This window comes from Mustela putorius, unplaced genomic scaffold (assembly GCF_011764305.1).
Source record: "Mustela putorius furo isolate JIRA1106 unplaced genomic scaffold, ASM1176430v1.1 tig00000508_pilon_pilon_pilon, whole genome shotgun sequence".
In the NCBI taxonomy this organism is placed as follows: Eukaryota; Metazoa; Chordata; class Mammalia; order Carnivora; family Mustelidae; genus Mustela; species Mustela putorius.
In genome coordinates, this window is record NW_025421402.1 from 6045163 (window position 1) to 6062278 (window position 17116).

Below are 17116 nucleotides of genomic sequence, written 5' to 3' on the forward strand. Positions count from 1 at the left end.
AAAAAAGACCCTGTAGAACTCCTTAGCTCCTTTTGCTTTGTGAGAATACAACCCACGTGACGGCTTCCACCCAGAAGACAGTCCTCACTCTGCCTCGCTGACACCCTGATTTTGGACTTCCAGCCTCCAAAGCTGAGAGAAAGAAAGTTCTGTTCTTTATAAGCCCCCCAGTTTGTGGCATTTTTTTTTATGGTAACCGGAATGGACGAAGACATCTGCTTAGAGCGCTTTTCTTAGTGGGAAAAAGAATTTTTATTGATCAGAGGGGCAGAATGAGGAAGAAACACCAACAACATCACCACCAGCAACACTGTCTTTGTATCTAGAACTGAAACTCCACTTCTTATTGATCTCTTTTTTAAAAATAAAAAAAAAGAGAGAGAGAGAGAATTTAAGGGTGTGCTGAAGAGGTTCAGATGAGTTATCATACACCCAAGGGAGGCTGGGCAGGCCCACCGCGGAGACAGGTCCCACACCAGGAGAGGGGACAAATGAAATAGTTGCAGGTAGAGGGTCTCCTTTCTGCAGGATTCTGGAAGGGCCCCAGAATCCAGAGAACCACACATTAAAAGAACACTTGAACATCTGGGTGGGTGAAGTCAAGGCACTTAGACCCAGCTGTGGGGACAGGTAAGAGCTTGTACCAAACATGTGACAGAAGGAAATGAACACAGAGCAATGAAAACAGACCTTATAAATGTTTGGGCAGATTGGGTATGGAATGTTGAGACCTGACATCATCAGCAAAAATATCCCAGAGAAGGGTGACTTCTGACCTCAGTTTAGAATGAAGGCTGAAAAGTCAATTGAAGGGAGAAGAGGCAGAAGGAAAGGGAGCAGGCCTGCCCAGCGCTGGCTCTCCATAAATGCTCCAGGAACTGACCTGTCCTGAACCACAGGAGTCTGTGCCAGGGCTGCCTGGAGCGGGGAGCTGATGTCAGTGAACACAGAGATTTGAATGCCACTGACCATCTCATTAAGGTCTGTAAGGAACTCTGTTATGACTGGCTTCCAAGGTATGATACTTGTAGCAAATAAATATATCCTGGAGGTTAATTAGCCCCCGCCCCCATTGCTGGTCCATTCTCGGAGGGGCCTGTCTCTAACTAGGGTGGAACGTGCGACTGCCCAGTGACTAATGAAAATTGGTACCCATCGATGGTGCAGATGATTTCTCACATGCCCTGATAAGGGAAGAGGAGGGCTAATTTCCCGTCCTAAGGAGTTTGGGCCAACAAGCTGATGGCTGAGGCCAGCTAACAATGTGAAGTGACCCACAAGTTCATTACACCATGTTGCTGGAAAGACAGTGTCCTTTTTACCCCCGTGAACTTGGAAGGTCAGCTATGTAAATGTGTACGAACGGTCGCCTGTATGAGTAATCACCTTTTGAGGAGCTCAGTATTCAGCAAAACGAAGTCACTTTCTCCCATGTCATACACTAGCCATCGGGACATCCAAGAACGACCATACCGCCCCACTCTGGATTCCCCCGCAAGTGTGGACCGAATTAAAAATCTCTTCAACTTTATCTTACAAGATACAGAGAAACTGATCTGCTACCGGCAATGAGTGGTTGATGACATGCCAGTTATGAACTGGGACTCTCTAGTGGACCAGAATTAACATGACCTGTCATCAACGGAGTCTTGGTCTAACGGAGCTAGCATCCTAATGCCCACTACGACCACAGCCGAACTCCAGGAGCGATGCTGTGCTCCTGGCCAACGAGACCCACTAGAGTGAGGAGGTGTTTTGTGCCCACCATCAGTGGGCTTTTTGCTCCTGGGATCAGGATGCATTTCTGGGCCCAGGGGGCTCTCAAAAGGCCTCCTACCCCAAGCCCCAGCCTCTAAACTGAGGACATTATAATAACTTCAGTTCCTCTGTGTTTTTGAGGTCCTGTTCGCTCTCTCAAACACTCATCTTTTCAGGCAACAGTCTCTACACTCAGTCCCTCCCCTTGACCTTGTTCTTCGTCCTTTCTTTTTATTGTTGTTGTTTAGAAGATTTTATTTATTTATTTACTTACTTATTTATTTAATAGAGAGAGCATGCAAGGAGAGAGGTCAGCGGGAGAAGCAGAATCCCGGCTGAGCAGGGAGCCCGATGTCGGCCTCGATGTCAGACTCGATCCGGGGACTCCAGGATCATGCCCTGAGCCAAAGGCAGTCGCTTAACCAACTGAGTCACCCAGGCGCCCTTCTTTGTGCTTTCTTGACAAATACATCCTCCATGAGTTTGACAGAGAGAAGCATGTGTCCAGGTTATCTCCGGAAAACTGGGTGAAATGGAGGAGACAGAACTCCGGAACTTGTATGGAAAGGTAGCGGGTGTGAGAGCGGAGAGGCAGGCTTCCCTGTGGGTCGGGTCAGCTTCGGACGCACTTTCAGCTCCATACTGCCACCTTGTGATCCACAGGGCAAATCCCGAGACACTCTTGTTTTCCTCTTTTTTTTTTAAAGATTTTATTTATTTATTTGTCAGGGAGAGAGGGAGAGAGAGAGAGTGAGCACAGGCAGACAGAGAGGCAGGCAGAGGCAGAGGGAGAAGCAGGCTCCCTGCCGAGCAAGGAGCCCAATGTGGGACCCGATCCCAGGACGCTGGGATCATGACCCGAGGGACTCTTGTTTTCCTCTTAAGTGGGTGAAGTTCCCTCCCCAGCCCCTCAAACTCTCTTCCCCATCGCCACCCCACTCAAGGGGAGCAAATCTTATTTCAGCTTGAATATCCCGTTGTCCCCGCTCCTAGGAAACAAACACGCCCAGAAACATCCTGGTTATGGAGTTTCATGGGCCACTTGTAACCCCATCTCCAGATTCCTGACCCAGCAGTAAGCTACTGCAGCCTGGGCTGAGTCTAGAGCCCCTTGATAAACAAAAGATCCATTTACATACAAAACACAGACCTGGACATCCGGAAACTCACTGGCCTATAAAAAAACCCATTCTGAGAAACCTTCAATCAACCAATTCCCTCTTGCCATTCTCTGCCCTGACCACCCCTTACCCCCCTGCTCCCATGCAGGTTCTCTGGGACTGAGCACTGTACTCCAGAGTCCACAGGAAGGCATAAACACTTCATCAAAGTGCCCAGCCCAGAGACAGCATGGTTCCATCTCTCCCGGGGTTTGCTGTCAAAGTGAGACTAACCCCAGACAACAGAGACCCTCTTTCATGCTTCCCACAGGAGGTTACTCACCAGGAGCAATCTGGAGCTGGGCCGTCATTATCTCCCCTATAGAGTCTTCTACGGTCTACTGTCTTACAGCCCACCTTCCCCTCCCCCAGAAAGGTAGGCATTGTTGTTTCTAGTTGATATGGAACCTGTGGCTCAGAGAGATTTGAGGACCTGCCCAAGATCATACAGATAGAAGAGGGACAAGAGCAGGACTCGAACCCAGGTCTTTGGAGTACAAAGGTGGTGTCCCTCCTACCTCCCAGTCATCACGATAAGCAACAGTTTACCCGGTACTGACTTGGGCACGAGGGACCGGACCTGTGGTGTGAAGAGGGGGGTGGCTTACACACACAGGCAGGAGAAACTTCTGCTGCACTTGCTGGTGTGGGAGGCTCCTAAGCCCAGCTCCACCAGGACAGTTGGACAAGGAAGAAGAGGCTGGGTGTCAGGGACTGACATGCGTGACAGAACGTGGTGAAGAGAGACTGTGGGCCCTCACCTCTGCCTTGAGCCTTGGTCCCATTAGGTTTAGGTCCCATTAGGTCTAGGTCCCACTGCCCGGTTGTTTAGTACTGAAGGCTAGGGACACCTTGCTCATTTACAACACAGTTCAGGGTCTTTTTAAGGAAGCCGAAGGAAGCTTCTCAGAGCTGAGAGACCCCTTAAAGCTCAAAGTTACAGCCATTTCCTGCAGTTCCATAGGAATAGAGGGCAGTCGACCTGGTCGCTGGGGCTGTTCTCAGGAGCTTTTCATTGCATCAGCAGCCCTGTCTTCTAGCAGAGAGCTCCTGGGTCTACCAACCACGTTTACACCCACAGTCCTATTTGACCCTCATAACAGAGATGGAGGATTAATCAGCATTCTCCCCACGGTGGCCATCAGTGGTGGCAGAACCGAGACACGATTCTCCTGACTTTCCATCTGATGCTCTTTCCATCACCAGGTCCATCTCTTAGATTAGAACTGAAATTTGGGAGGGGAAGTCACCCTGGGGTCTCAATCCCACTGGAGATAATGAGGAGGAACAGGGCAAAGCCCCAGAGTCCATGTGCTTGGCTGCCGCTCCTAGTTTCAACATCACAGAACTAAGAGCAAAAGTAGACAGCACAGCCACGGCAGGACCCACAGTCACCAGAATTGAGTCATTGTCATGAAAATCCAGCAATTCTTCTTCTAGAGCCTGTTGGTTAGAAAAGGCTCTACTGTAGCCCCAAGCCCAGTCTTGCAAAGTCATGACAGGGTAGAGATGGAAAAGATGAAGGCACATGATGATGCAAGTTGATCATCTCTGTCCTAACAGGTGAAAAGACAGAGGCCCAGAGAAGGGAGGGGACTGCCCGGGGACACACAGGCACCTGAAGGCAGAGCTGAGTCTCAAACCCTGGGCTCCCGACTTCATCATGGCAGGCATGGCTCGCAGTAAAGCTGTGAAAAGCCTCAAGGAAATCCAGAGCATAGATCCAGCCAGACTTTCTGTAAGGATGTCTCCTCTGGGTGTCCCAGAGGAAGGCGCCGTGTGGGTCCGTTGGGGGAGGAAGGAGAGCCAACAAGCCATGCTGCCTCAGAGAAACTTCGTCCACTCTCTTACTGGGCTCATTTTTATCTTCTTTCCTCCCTCTCTCACCGGCTCTCTCCCAGCGTGCACCACCCCTGAGGGTCTGCTTTGCCCTGGCACCCATCCTATAAAGGTGAATGATGGGGGGCGGGGAGAGAAACACTAGCATCCATGGATTTTTTCTAGCTACAGGTGCTGCACTAAGCCCCCCATCCCCCTTCAGCAGACAGGCTGGCGCAGCGGGCAAGGCTGGTGCACCTGCCGTACCCATCTTCCTCATTGGTTTCCTTCCTGAAAGAAGCCTCCCCGTAGAAAACAAACAAATCCAGGATCTGGGTAGAGAAATAGGACCCTTCTCCGGGGTTTTCACTTCTCCCCACTCCTGGTTGCACCAAGTGTGCTCTTCAGGGTAGGATGGAGACAAACGGTCAAGGCGGGAGACCAGCCAAAGTCCCTGCCCCCTGCTGGACCCCCCCTTGCCGTCCTAAGCCTGCCTGAGACCTGGGGCACCACATGGACCACATGGGTGGGTTCCCAGGCACGCTGTGAATGCGCAGGGTCAGGGAAGCAGAAGCTTTGACTCTCCCCGATTCCCAAGGTGTGAGACTGGGAGCAAACGAGCGTCCGCCCGCATACCAGAGGCACCAGTAACGCCAAAGGTAGGGAAGCCATTCTGGCCCCCTGACCCTGCCTCAAAGTGGGCTCCCCCTAACTCCAACCCGGGCCCTCCTAGCTTTTACAGCCAGTGCTGACACAGGCAGAGATCCTCACTAGCCCCGCGGGCGACGGTTCCCTAAAAGGCGATGGTCTCAGTGGAGGCTTTGCCATGCACCTGCACTGAGCCCTTCCGGGAGCCTTCGGACCCGGGGCCCCCACGGAGCCTGGGGCTGAGGATGAGGGTGGGCAGGCCGCTGGAGCAGGTCAGCAGCGTGGTGTGGCGGCCCGAGGGGCTGTCGCTGGAGAGCTGCGGGCAGGGCCGGGGCCGGGGTCCACAGCAGGCCAGGCGGCGCAGGGGGCGCGGTCGCAGGTGGCTGTTGAAACCCATGTAGACCCAGGGGTTGCAACAGCTGCTCAGGTTGCCCAGGAGCATGGAGATGGTGAAGGCCACATTGGTTGAATCTGCAGAAGGAGAAACACAAGAAGCCTGAGAATTACCAAGCTGGGTGGGACGTGGGACACATTCCAAGCCCCCACTGCACAGAACTGAGCTCCCAGAGGGGAGAAAGGACTCCCTCGGGTTCTGGAAGCAGAAAGGAGCACAGCGGGACTTGGAGCTGGGACTCCAGCTCCAGACGCAGATGTCACTGGATCTCATCTGCGACCACAGGGTAAGGGTATGAGCTAAGGTTGCTCCAAGGTTGACTTTTGAGGTGTACACAGAGTCAGGGACAGGACTAGTCCAAACAGGAGACGGTGTCATTGTTCCAAAACCCAGAAGTTGCCTCACTTAATGGAAAATAACTATGATTTTAGAGCAAGTTCAGGCCCCTTGGACCCACATTCTCATTTATGTTGAAGATATGGGTGCACACTGTCCAGCACTGTTCATCCTGCCATTCAGGAGTAGGGCATGGGAGCCCTGACAGTGCCAGGCCTCTGCTGGGGGCCTGGGAGGGCAATCAACCCCATGGGCCGCTGTGCAGGTCCCACGGCCTCATCTCTAACTGCAGTGGAGGGGCAGCTGCTAGGAACGGGGCCCCCAAGCATCCCGTTCCAGACGAATACTTGCTTGGATCCTCAGGAGTTGTACCCAAGGAATGCACTGTCCTGCAGGGAAAAACTCATTTCTCTCTTGGACAGTCAAAATGGGAGCATGCATACTGATAAGATCTCTCCCAGACACGAAATTCGTTCTGATGACCACATGGAGCCCCACAGGCCAGTGGGACGGCTTCCGGGAGGGGCTCTGACCGCCTGCGGGTTGCCCTACGTCCTGACCGTGGCACAGGTTGCGGAACCTTCTGCAGAGGCTATGGAATCACTGAAAGCAAGGTCAAAGCTCTTCAGAATCTTAGGGGTTGTGGCACAGATGTGAAGCCGGCCCCACCAACTCCAAGGCAGCCAACCTGCACTCTTGTGCAGTTTCAGCCAACAAACTCAAAGGCAAAACTCAACTGCCTACTCTGTAAAGCACGATGAGACCTTCAGAGACTCTGGTTCCTTGGGCACCTGGCCCATAGCTGTGTTCCGGGGTATGGCCCCAGCAAAGGGAAGGTGCCGGGTCAGGATGCTGGGGTGAAGACATAAAGCACAATGGTGAGAAGCTAAAGGCATCTGGGCCTGGATTGACCCATGTAGGGCAGAGAGTCAAGGGCAGCAGGGAGCACCTAGACGTGCAGGAGGGACCAACAATGAACGAGCCTCCTTCATTTTCCCTACATTGGGGCCTGCTCCCCGGCTTACAACACCAGAAGCTGCAGAAGATGTGGGAAGCTGCTTTGGCTAAGGGGGTGGTGTTCACCCTATCCCTGCCCTCTTTGAGAACAGGGACTGAGGGTTTCCATGAGTGCCTTCGCCTGGGAAACATCTGTTTGACTGGGCCCCCTCGGAGCCAGGCCCAGTGCAGGGGCTGGAAATGGGGCCCGAGCACCAGGGTCTGCAGAGCGCCCACCACTCAGGCCTAGAGGGCAGACCCGGACTGACCCGGACTGCTTCCTGGCAGGACCTCAGCAGACAGTCGGGGGCAGAGCAAGGGCAAGCAGACGGGCTCCAACCAGAGACTCACAGACAGGAGGCCAGGAAGCCGGAAGGCTATAGAAAGGAACTGGGTGTCCTGGAAAGTATGTTTAAAGTAAGGGCGGATCTCAGCCCAACTAGAAGGGCCTCAAAGGGTTTCCAGTTTCCAGAGAGAGCACGTTGCCTTGTAAGGTAACACACTGTTCCTGCCCTCCCTGCTCAGAGCAACTCTGGGTTAGTGGTTAAGTCACTAGGCAGGTGAGGCGTGTAGGGACGTACTGAGGGGCAGGCTCAGGGGTAGGGACATGGGGGACAAGCAGGGAAGCTCACACCGACGGGGTGGCAGGGTCTCCATCTTCTGGGAGGTTCTTCGATGAAGGGACAAATGACTCTCCACCGCACCCACACCCCCACTGCCATTGGCTAAGCTGAATTGTTGGAAGTCAAGCCAGGTCTTGGCTAATGCTCGGACCATAATGACCTTGGTTCGGGTCCTGGCACCATGTCTTACTAGCAGTGGCACTATGGACGAGTTATTTTACCTCCTTGAGTCTCAGGTTACTCAGACATAAAGCAGAGAAGTCCTCTGGTAAGCACCGAGGACCAAATGTGTTTGGCACTATTCTTCTTTCTTCTATTCTGTGCTTGACTAGAGCGGGGGTGGGTGGGTTTCCTATGGTCAGTTAGAATCAATGCATTCATTGCTTAAAGGGTAATTTGCAAATAGCCTCCTGTCTGGAGGGATGTCCAAAAGAGGGGACATATTGGGACCGTAATAGTTGGTGTTGTTTTCACACTTCTCTTGCGGGCTTGTGTTTAATTCTTGAACAGTCTGGCCCTTATTTAGTCTCTCCAGAAAAACAAAGTATTTGTCTTGAGTGTGTCCTAAGATGAGCAAAATGAGATTAGAAACAAAAGCACACCGCAATGGGGATCCACTGGGAGCTGGTAGGAATTGGTAGCGTGGGTCTGCTGGTCAGCAAACTCTCAGGAAGCTTCCGGAAGAACCTGTGCTTATGACCTCTCTCGGGAGGGTTACATTTGCACCCATTATACATCTCGGGCCATGCACATGACTCGCACTGCATAGAACCCAGACACCCCCATTCACGGACACGCAGACGAGTTAACTTGCTCTTGTCCCCACATCCCACTCTTCTTAGGGAAGCAGGAAGGGACGTCTTTGAACACTGTCTTCAACATTTAAGCTGCCCACACACAGTCCTACCTCCCAGAGTACACACTCATCCTCAGAAGGCTGGACTGTCCTGCAGTGTCTAAAGCTCAGGAGGTTTCCCTCGACCTCACGCCAGAAAAATGACAGTAGCAAGGCCTCCTTTGTGCTCACCAGCACATGGTCTTCATGGAAGATCCCAGGATCCCATTTTGTTTTTCACGTAGGAAGAAGTCCTCGCTGCTCGCCATGTCCAGATCCAGGATTATGAGCAGAGCAGGAGGTGAGGGAAAAAAGACACAAGGGGATAGCAGGCCTACTTTCAACTTTTCACTTTGCTACCCCATGGCTATGTCCTGGGGGGTCCTGTGTCCCGGGCAAGTCACCTTTCCCCTCTGAGCTTCTCTGCCCTTTAGCAAAATGAAAGGGTTGAACTTGAAATTTCAGAGTTGCCATGTGCCAACAGGATAATTAATTGGAAGCGGTTGCTGAGAAGGAGTTCAAAGTCATGCCCAGGCTCAGGAGGGGAGAGTGCTAAGAGGCACAGCTCTCGGCCGTGGTCGCCAATCGTCATCTCAGACAATTTGAAAATTTCAACCCGGTGATTCTATGATTCTAATGCTCTTCTGTGAAACTGGAGGTACTTGGTTGGCCAAATCTGCCAACAGTCAGATTTTGCTAAGACCACGTAATATTTTTAAATGTTTAAATAGGTTCCCAAAATTTAAACTATGGAAATTTTACATAAAAGATATTCACAGACATCCGAGGGCTGGATGGGAGTTGTAGCCGCCCCTTTGCGCAGGGGACAGGCATCACCTTTGATAATTCCTTCGCTCCTTCGTTACCGGCCAGGCCCTGGGAAGCCGTTCTCCCTTCCCTGTTCTTTTCCACTCCCCCTCCCCCACCAACACACACTTGCCTTCATCAGGGGCATTCTTGTCCCACACGGACCACATCTGGACGCTGAAGAAGGGCGCCCAGCAGGCGATGTATGCCAGCACGATGACAAAAGTCATTTTCACGGTTTGGATCTTGGCCCTGGAGATGGTGTTGATGCTGCTGACTCGGGATGGCAGCCCCCGTGTGGCCACAGCTGGGCCAGAAGGTGAGGTCCTGTCCCACGTCCTCCAGCCCCTTCCTTCCACCTTCCGGGCCTGTGTCTTGACTTTGAGGTTCTTACAGATCTCACGATAGATGAGGCTGTAGCAGGCCGTGAGCATGGCCACGGGCAGGACAAAGATGGCCAGGGTGGTCCAGGTGATGTAGACGCGAGGCCCCCAAGGGACGTGGAAGTGTGCCCAGCAGTCCAGCACCCCGGTGCCCTGGATCACCTCTCGCAGAGAAAAGATGAAGACTTGAGGCAGGCTGAAGACGGCAGCCAGCAGCCAGGGGGCAGCGATGAGTGGGTAAGCGGACTGGCTGGGCTGCTGGAGGCTGCGCAGTGGGTGACAAACCGCCAGGTAGCGGTCCAGCGTCATGGCCAGCAGCATGTAGGTGGAGGCAAACATGCTGAGCACCTGCAGGTACTTGACGGCCCGGCAGAGGAGGTCGGGGCCCTGGAAGCGGTAGGTGATGTCCCACAGCAGCTGGGGCAGCACCTGGAAGAGCGCCACGCCCAGGTCGGTCAGGGCCAGGTGCAGAACAAACAGGTGCATGCGGGAGCGCTTGCGGCTTCGCTGTCCCAGGGTCAGCAGCACGGTCAGATTGCCCCCTGTCGCCAGCACCAGGACGGTGGCCAGGACTCCGATCTCCGCCTTGGCCAGCTCCTCATCCCGGCCCAGCCAGGGTGTGGTGGCATTGGGGGCAGACAAGGTGCCCTGGGGAGTGGGGTTGGCAGCCCAGGCAGGCCCAGAATCCATGGTTGACTTTGCTGGGAGGGATGGGGAGGGGGAGAGGGAGGGGTGGACAGTGTGGGGGCAAGTGGAGGGGCTTGATGGGTGAAATGGAGTGGGAAGGGGAAGGTTTCCGTTGGCGAGAAAGCAGAAGGGGGAATGACAGGGAGAAGGGGACAATAGGGAGAAATAGAGACAGGGAGGGAGAAAGAGATAAGGAAGGAGAAGATGTTGATCACACAATGGGGGGAAGCTTAGGAGCAAAGGGCAAGAGGGCTCAGGGAGGGAGACAGGCTGTCAGGAAATGAGGCTGTGTGCAGTGTGAGACTTGGGGAAGGGAAGGAGCTGCCACCGCTGCCCAATCCACCCCAAATTCACTTTCTCCCAACTTTTCTGGAAGCGGAAAGTAATGTCCCTAAGCCTGCTTGGAGGCTAGGTCGAGGCCAGCGGCGCCGCCCTCTGGACTGCAAGCTCCAGGGAAAACCGCGCCTGGTCAGGCACCCAGACCGGTGGGGAAGGGAGCGCAGCGGCTGGAGCCAAGCGGGTTTTATGCACTTGCCGCGGGAGCCCCGCGGCCCCTCCGCGCTGGTTGGCTCCTGCAGAGGAGGGCGGAGTGAGGATCCCCGGCACTCAGCCCGCAGGAGGACCGAGAGGCTGGGAAGAGGGGCGGGGCTGGGGCGACAGAAGGGACAGCGAGGCAGCGACAGAGCGAGAGAAGCAGAAGACAAGCACTCACAGGCCTGCCAGACCCTCGGGCCGCAGAGACTTTGCTTGCACCCCGGAGACCCTCGGACAGGTGCACACGCAGCGAGGGGGGGGGGGGGTCACTCCCGGAGGCGGGGCCCTAAGGCTGGCAGCGCTGTTAGAGGTGTCCCCTGACCCAGGCTTCCTGTTAGCTCACCAAGGGTCCAGAATCTGCAGGGGTGGACGGGTGGGCGAGTTGGCATCCCTAGACGGAGCCCTCAAGCCCTTGGCCGGAGGCCTGACCGCAGCCACTGGTGGGAAACTTGGAGCCATAAGGCAGAAAGTAAAAGGGAGGACGCGTGTGGAGAGGGAGGGAGCGCTGGGTGAAGGGGCTGGACCTGGAGGCCTGGGGCGCTGGGTGGGAGCAGCCCACGGAAGGAATTCCTGTGTGTGTCCCCAGAAGTCTTTTTTTTTTTTTTCTTCAAGATTTTATTTATTTGAGAGACAGTGAGAGAGCATGAGCAAGGAGAAGGTCAGAGAGAGAAGCAGACTCCCCGTGGAGCCGGGAGCCCGATGCGGAACTCGATCCCAGGACTCCAGGATCATGACCTGAGCCGAAGGCCGTCGTCCAACCAACTGAGCCACCCAGGCGTCCCTGTCCCCAGAAGTCTTAACCCGCGACTTCCCCCACAGTGCTTCATGGGCAAAATCACAAACGCAGCTAACCACCCTGAGGGGGAAGAAAACAGGCCTAGAGAAGCGGTGGGACTTGCTCTAGAAGGTCCCGGAAGGGACTAACGCGAGCCCTGTGCCTTTCCCAGAGTGGACCTAACACCCAGTATGTGAGAGGCACTGGTGCCCAGGGACAAATACACGAGGTAGATTATCAGATTCTCTCTAGAACAGATTCCAAGTTCTTTGGGAGTGACAGCAGCATAGTCTGCCACCCTCCGAGAGCACGGGTTCCATCCTTGGTCAGAGGTCCTCTTGTCCCTCTCTTGAATCAAACCAGATGCCCTTTTAGAGTGTCACCCACCCACGCAGTTAGCATCACCTCTTAAAGACCCCCCTCCTAGACACCTACAAACTCATCTCCACTTCGCCCCATTGCCATCGCTCAAATGCCATCTCTCCCCAAAATACTGTGGGGTTCTCTCGTGGACTTCAGCCCAGGATCCACCTTCTCCAGGATTTTGCTCTCTGTGAATGATAATTTTAAGTCTCTCTACTGGTTCGTTTCTGTCTGCAGACAAACAAGCTCTAGTGTTCATTAAAAAACAAGTCATAGGGTGCCTGGGTGGCTCAGTTGGTTAAGCGACTGCCTTCAGCTCAGGTCATGATCCCAGAGTGCTGGGATCGAGTCCTGTATCAGGCTCCCTGCTCCATGGGGAGTCTGCTCCCTCTGACCTTCTCCCCTCTCATGCTCTCTCTCACTGTCTCTCTCTCAAATAAATAAACAAAATCTTTAAAAAAAAAAGTCATAACCCTCCTCAGACACTATACCCCCACACCTCGCTATAACTGTCTTTCCCCTTCACAGCAAAATTTTTATAAAGGGCTGCCTAGCTGGTCTCCATTTTCTTGTTCCCATTTATTCTTTGATGTATGCATTGATGTTACATATATTTACACGTTTTTAAAACATTATGTATTATATAAGTGATACCATACTAGAAATACCACTCTAGAACACACTTTTTAAATTCTAGTTGATTTTTGAGATCTGATCATGATCATACATAGGACAGATCTAGTTCATTCAGCTTAATTACTGCATGGTATTCAAGCACGTGAACTTAATACATTTTATGTATCCTGAACCCTATTTTTATCATTGAGTTTCATTCCAGCTGTTTTTTTTTTTTGCAATTTTTTTTTACAATATGTGTATTTATTTTTTTACAGATTTTATTTATTTTTTCGACAGAAAGAGATCACAAGTAGGCAGAGAGGCAGGCAGAGAGAGGGGGGAGCAGGCTCTCTGCTGAGCAGAGAGCCCGATGCAGGGCTCGATCCCAGGACCCTGGAATCATGACCTGAGCCAAAGGCAGAGGCTTTAACCCACTAAGCCACCCAGGCGCCCCTTTTTGCAATTTTTTTAAATGCTACAATGAATATTCTTATGTATGCCTCCTTGTATCCATATATGAGAATTTTCTGGGGTGTACTTCCAGAAGTGTATGCTGGGCATTGGTAGTCTTGGGTCATACAAAGTATGAATTTTCAATTAGGTGAGATATATCCTAACTTTTATCTCTAAATTCATTGTATTGATTTATTCTCCCACTGCCTACACACAGCTTTCCTGACAGAATCACAGTCAGACTTCTTCATTTTCACGAATCTGATTGGTGTAAAATAGAATCTCATTTTGCTTTTATTTTTTCTCTGATTCCTGATTATTGGGGTGTCTTTCCATATATTTATTTGCAGTTTGGGTTTCCTCTTCTGTGAATTGTTCTTATTCTCTGCATCATTTTTGACCAGGATATTTTTCATACTTATGTGCAGGACATTTTACACATTCTGATATGAACTCTTATGTATTCTGATAAGTCACAGATATTTTCTTCTATTTGCCATTTATCTTTTAATTTTGTTTATGAGGACATTTGTGACCCAGAAAATTTAGATTTTAATGTCATCAATACTTTCTTTTTTTTTTTTAAGATTTTATTTATTTATTTGACAGAGAGAAATTACAAGTACACTGAGAGGCAGGCAGAGAGAGAGAGAAGGAAGCAGGCTCCCTGCTGAGCAGAGAGCCCGATGCGGGACTCGATCCCAGGACCCTGAGATCATGACCTGAGCCGAAGGCAGTGGCTTAACCCACTGAGCCATCCAGGCGCCCCTCATCAATACTTTCTTTAATCATTCCTGCTTTACTGGTTTGTGTTCCCTATCTTGAGAACAGAGATATGCCCTCTATATTTCTTTCTAACATGTTTAACATTTGTTTTTCATATTTAGGTCTTTAATCCACCAGGCACTTATTTTTGTGTATGTGTCAGGTAAAAACCCAACTTCATTTTTTCCCCCACATGGCAAAGCGATTTCTTCATTGATTGAGTTGTACATCATTTCTCAATTATTACCTGTATAATAAATATATCGAGTTCAAAATATGTGTGAGCTTATCTCTGGGATCTCTGTTCTGTGCCATTGGTTTATTTTTTATCCCTGCTCTAATATTTCTTTCTTTTATTACTAAGGCTTTATAATAACCTTAATATATGATAAAAACAAGCCTTCCTCTTTTTCTTATTTTCAAAATTCTTTTCACGGTCTTCAAAGCTGTGAAATTGATATCAGTTTTTCTAGTTCCACAAAAAGTTCTGTGAAGATTTTGGTTGGAAGTATTGAGTTTAGAGAATAATTTGGGGAGAATTCACGTTTTTTATTTTAATCAGATCTATTACTATGTCCTTCTGTAATGTTTCATAATTTTCTTTGTAGATGTCCCATCTTTTGAAAGAGCTCTTTCTCTATACCTAACAGTTTCTGTTGCCATTATATACAGAGTTTTGTTTTATCACATTTTCTGATTAGTTATGGGAACAATACTGATATTTGTCTCTTGCTCTTATATTCAGCAATTTTGTTACACACTTTTATAAGTAAATTATTTTGAATTATCTGTGCATTTAATATTGTCTGCAAACAATGATCATTCTTTGTCTTTTATTTCCAGTCCATTTCCTTTTCTTGTCTTATTGTGATGGCTAAGACTCTACTACAAAGTTGAAAAGCAGGCATCATTGATATTTCTGACTTTAATGAAACTGCTTTTAAAGTTTCACCATTAAGTATTGTGTTCATGGTAGTCTTCTTCACTTTTAATTTTTAAATATACTTATTTTTACACATACATAGTATAAAGAGTCAAATAATTCTACAGTGGTTATGAAAAAAAGCAATCCCCCCAGAACTACTCTATTTTTTAACTCCTAGAGGTAGTAATTCTCTATTTTTAAAGATTTTTATTAAAAAATTTTTAACCATATACAAAAGTAGAGAGAATAGAGCTTCACAGGAGAACATAGTTGTTCCTCTTTCCTTTTTGCAATTGCTTGTCACTCCAATTTGTAGATTTACCAAACTCTAGGCATTGAATCCCCTTTGATGGGGATTTTTGTTGAATCCAGTTTTGCTATTACAAATAGTGCTTCAATAAATTGCCTTGTATATTTCCTTCTATACTTTGCCAGTATACCTTTGTTGTAGGCTTCTAGAAATGAGATTGCTGGGTTAAAGGGTATTTACATTAACAGTTTTACTATATATTGTCAAATTCTATTCTCTAGGAGGTGGACCAGTTGCATTCTCACTAGGAATGTATGAGGGTACCCATTTCCCCATAGTGTTGCCAACACTGTGTTCTTAAATTTTGGATTTTTTGACAATCTGGTAAGATAAAAACAGTATCTCAGTATTTTGTGTGCCTTTTATTATGAGTGAAGTTGAGTGTCTTAATGTCAAGAGCATTAACAAATGTTAAGATTTGTTTTATTTTAAAAAGGGAAAGACAGAGAGAGAGAGAGAGTGAGCATGGACAAGCAAGGGGGAAAGGACAGAGGGAGAAGGAGAGAAGCAGGCTCCCCACTGCCTCACAACTCTGAGATCACGACCTGTGCCGAAATCAAGAGTTAGATGCACCACTGACTGAGCCACCAAGGTGTCCCTGTCAAGAGCCATTCTTATTTCTTTTTCTAATGGTTATTGATATCTCTAGTGACTTTTTCTGTGATTGTTGATCTTTTTATTTTCTCTTTTGGAAACTTTATATACTTCGGTAATGAACCCTTGTCTGACATTCAAATTGCAAATATTTTTTCTTGTTTTGTCATTGATTTTTTTTTACTTGATTAATGGTGTTTCTTGACAGAGGTCACCTTTTATTTTATGTTTTGTTTTGTTTTGCTTTATTAATTATTTTTATTAACATATAATGTTTTATTTGCCCCAGGGGTACAGGTCTGTGAATCGTCAGGCTTACACATTTCACAGCACTCACCATAGCACATAGCCTCCCCAATGTCCATCACCGAACCTCCCTCTCCCTTTCTCCCTCCCCCCAGCAACCCTCAGTTTATTTTGTGAGATTAAGAGTCTCTTATGGTTTGTCTCCCTCCCAATCCCATCTTGTAGAGGCCACCTTTAAAAACTCATCATTAGCTCTATTTGCTATCAACCTCCATATTTCTAAGTAACAAACATACATTGCAATTTTTTCAGTTTTGCTTTTTAAGCATTACCTTCTGGCCTTCTGTTTGGTAGGTGAGCATATAGTAATCTCTCAAAACAGACCTACCACCCACCTACATACTTCCTGTATCCTCATCTTCCCAATGTAGTAATGGGAACAGTGACTTATGGGTCCCCACTGGAAACTGACCTTGTATAAATTGAAAGTTGAATCTTTAGGGAATAATAAAGATTTGTAAAACCTTTCACCAAAAATATTTTAAAATTTGAAAAAGAGATGACTTCTCAAATAATTAAATCTAATCCTTTACAAAAGGATTTGCTTCCTAGGATTTAAATGTCAGTTTCTACATTACTGACTAGTAGACTAAGATGCAGAGAAATCAGAATCAAAATTGATAGGTGCCACTTCAATTAAAGAAGAAAGAAATGTTCCATTTCCACACATTCAACTTAAACACAGTGTTTTCAGGAATAGAGCTATCATGAAAAATGAACATTTACTTTATATATTTAACTATATTTCTTCTCTTAATAATCTTCCATTTTGGCCAAAAGGGTGAACTCAAAATCCTTCCTGCATTATTACTAGCCAGCAAAGAGAGGAGTGTATGTCTCTCTTACACCACACCATAACCTGAATGGAAGAAAGTGGATAAGGACATTTTTCTCTCACAACCTCTGGGTGCCTGGCCTGCAGAGGTCTCTTCTTGGTTGGGACTCAGAACACGTTGAGTTAATTGCTAGAGCTGGGATTTCTCAGAGAGGCCTGGTCCCTTCTTGTCCTACTCATCATCCATCAGGCA

At 49.0% G+C, this 17116-nt stretch overlaps 1 protein-coding gene across 1 annotated transcript; it reads right to left on the reverse strand.

The window, feature by feature from the left end:
* Positions 1-5529: 5529 nt before the first annotated feature.
* Positions 5530-10448, reverse strand: AVPR1B (arginine vasopressin receptor 1B). The gene is made up of 2 exons (XM_004756498.1): positions 9509-10448; positions 5530-5855 (listed from the first exon to the last, which is right to left on the reverse strand). The coding sequence occupies exons 1-2, from the start codon at positions 10446-10448 to the stop codon at positions 5530-5532; spliced, it is 1266 nt and encodes a 421-aa protein (XP_004756555.1).
* Between the last annotated feature and the right edge of the window lie 6668 nt (positions 10449-17116).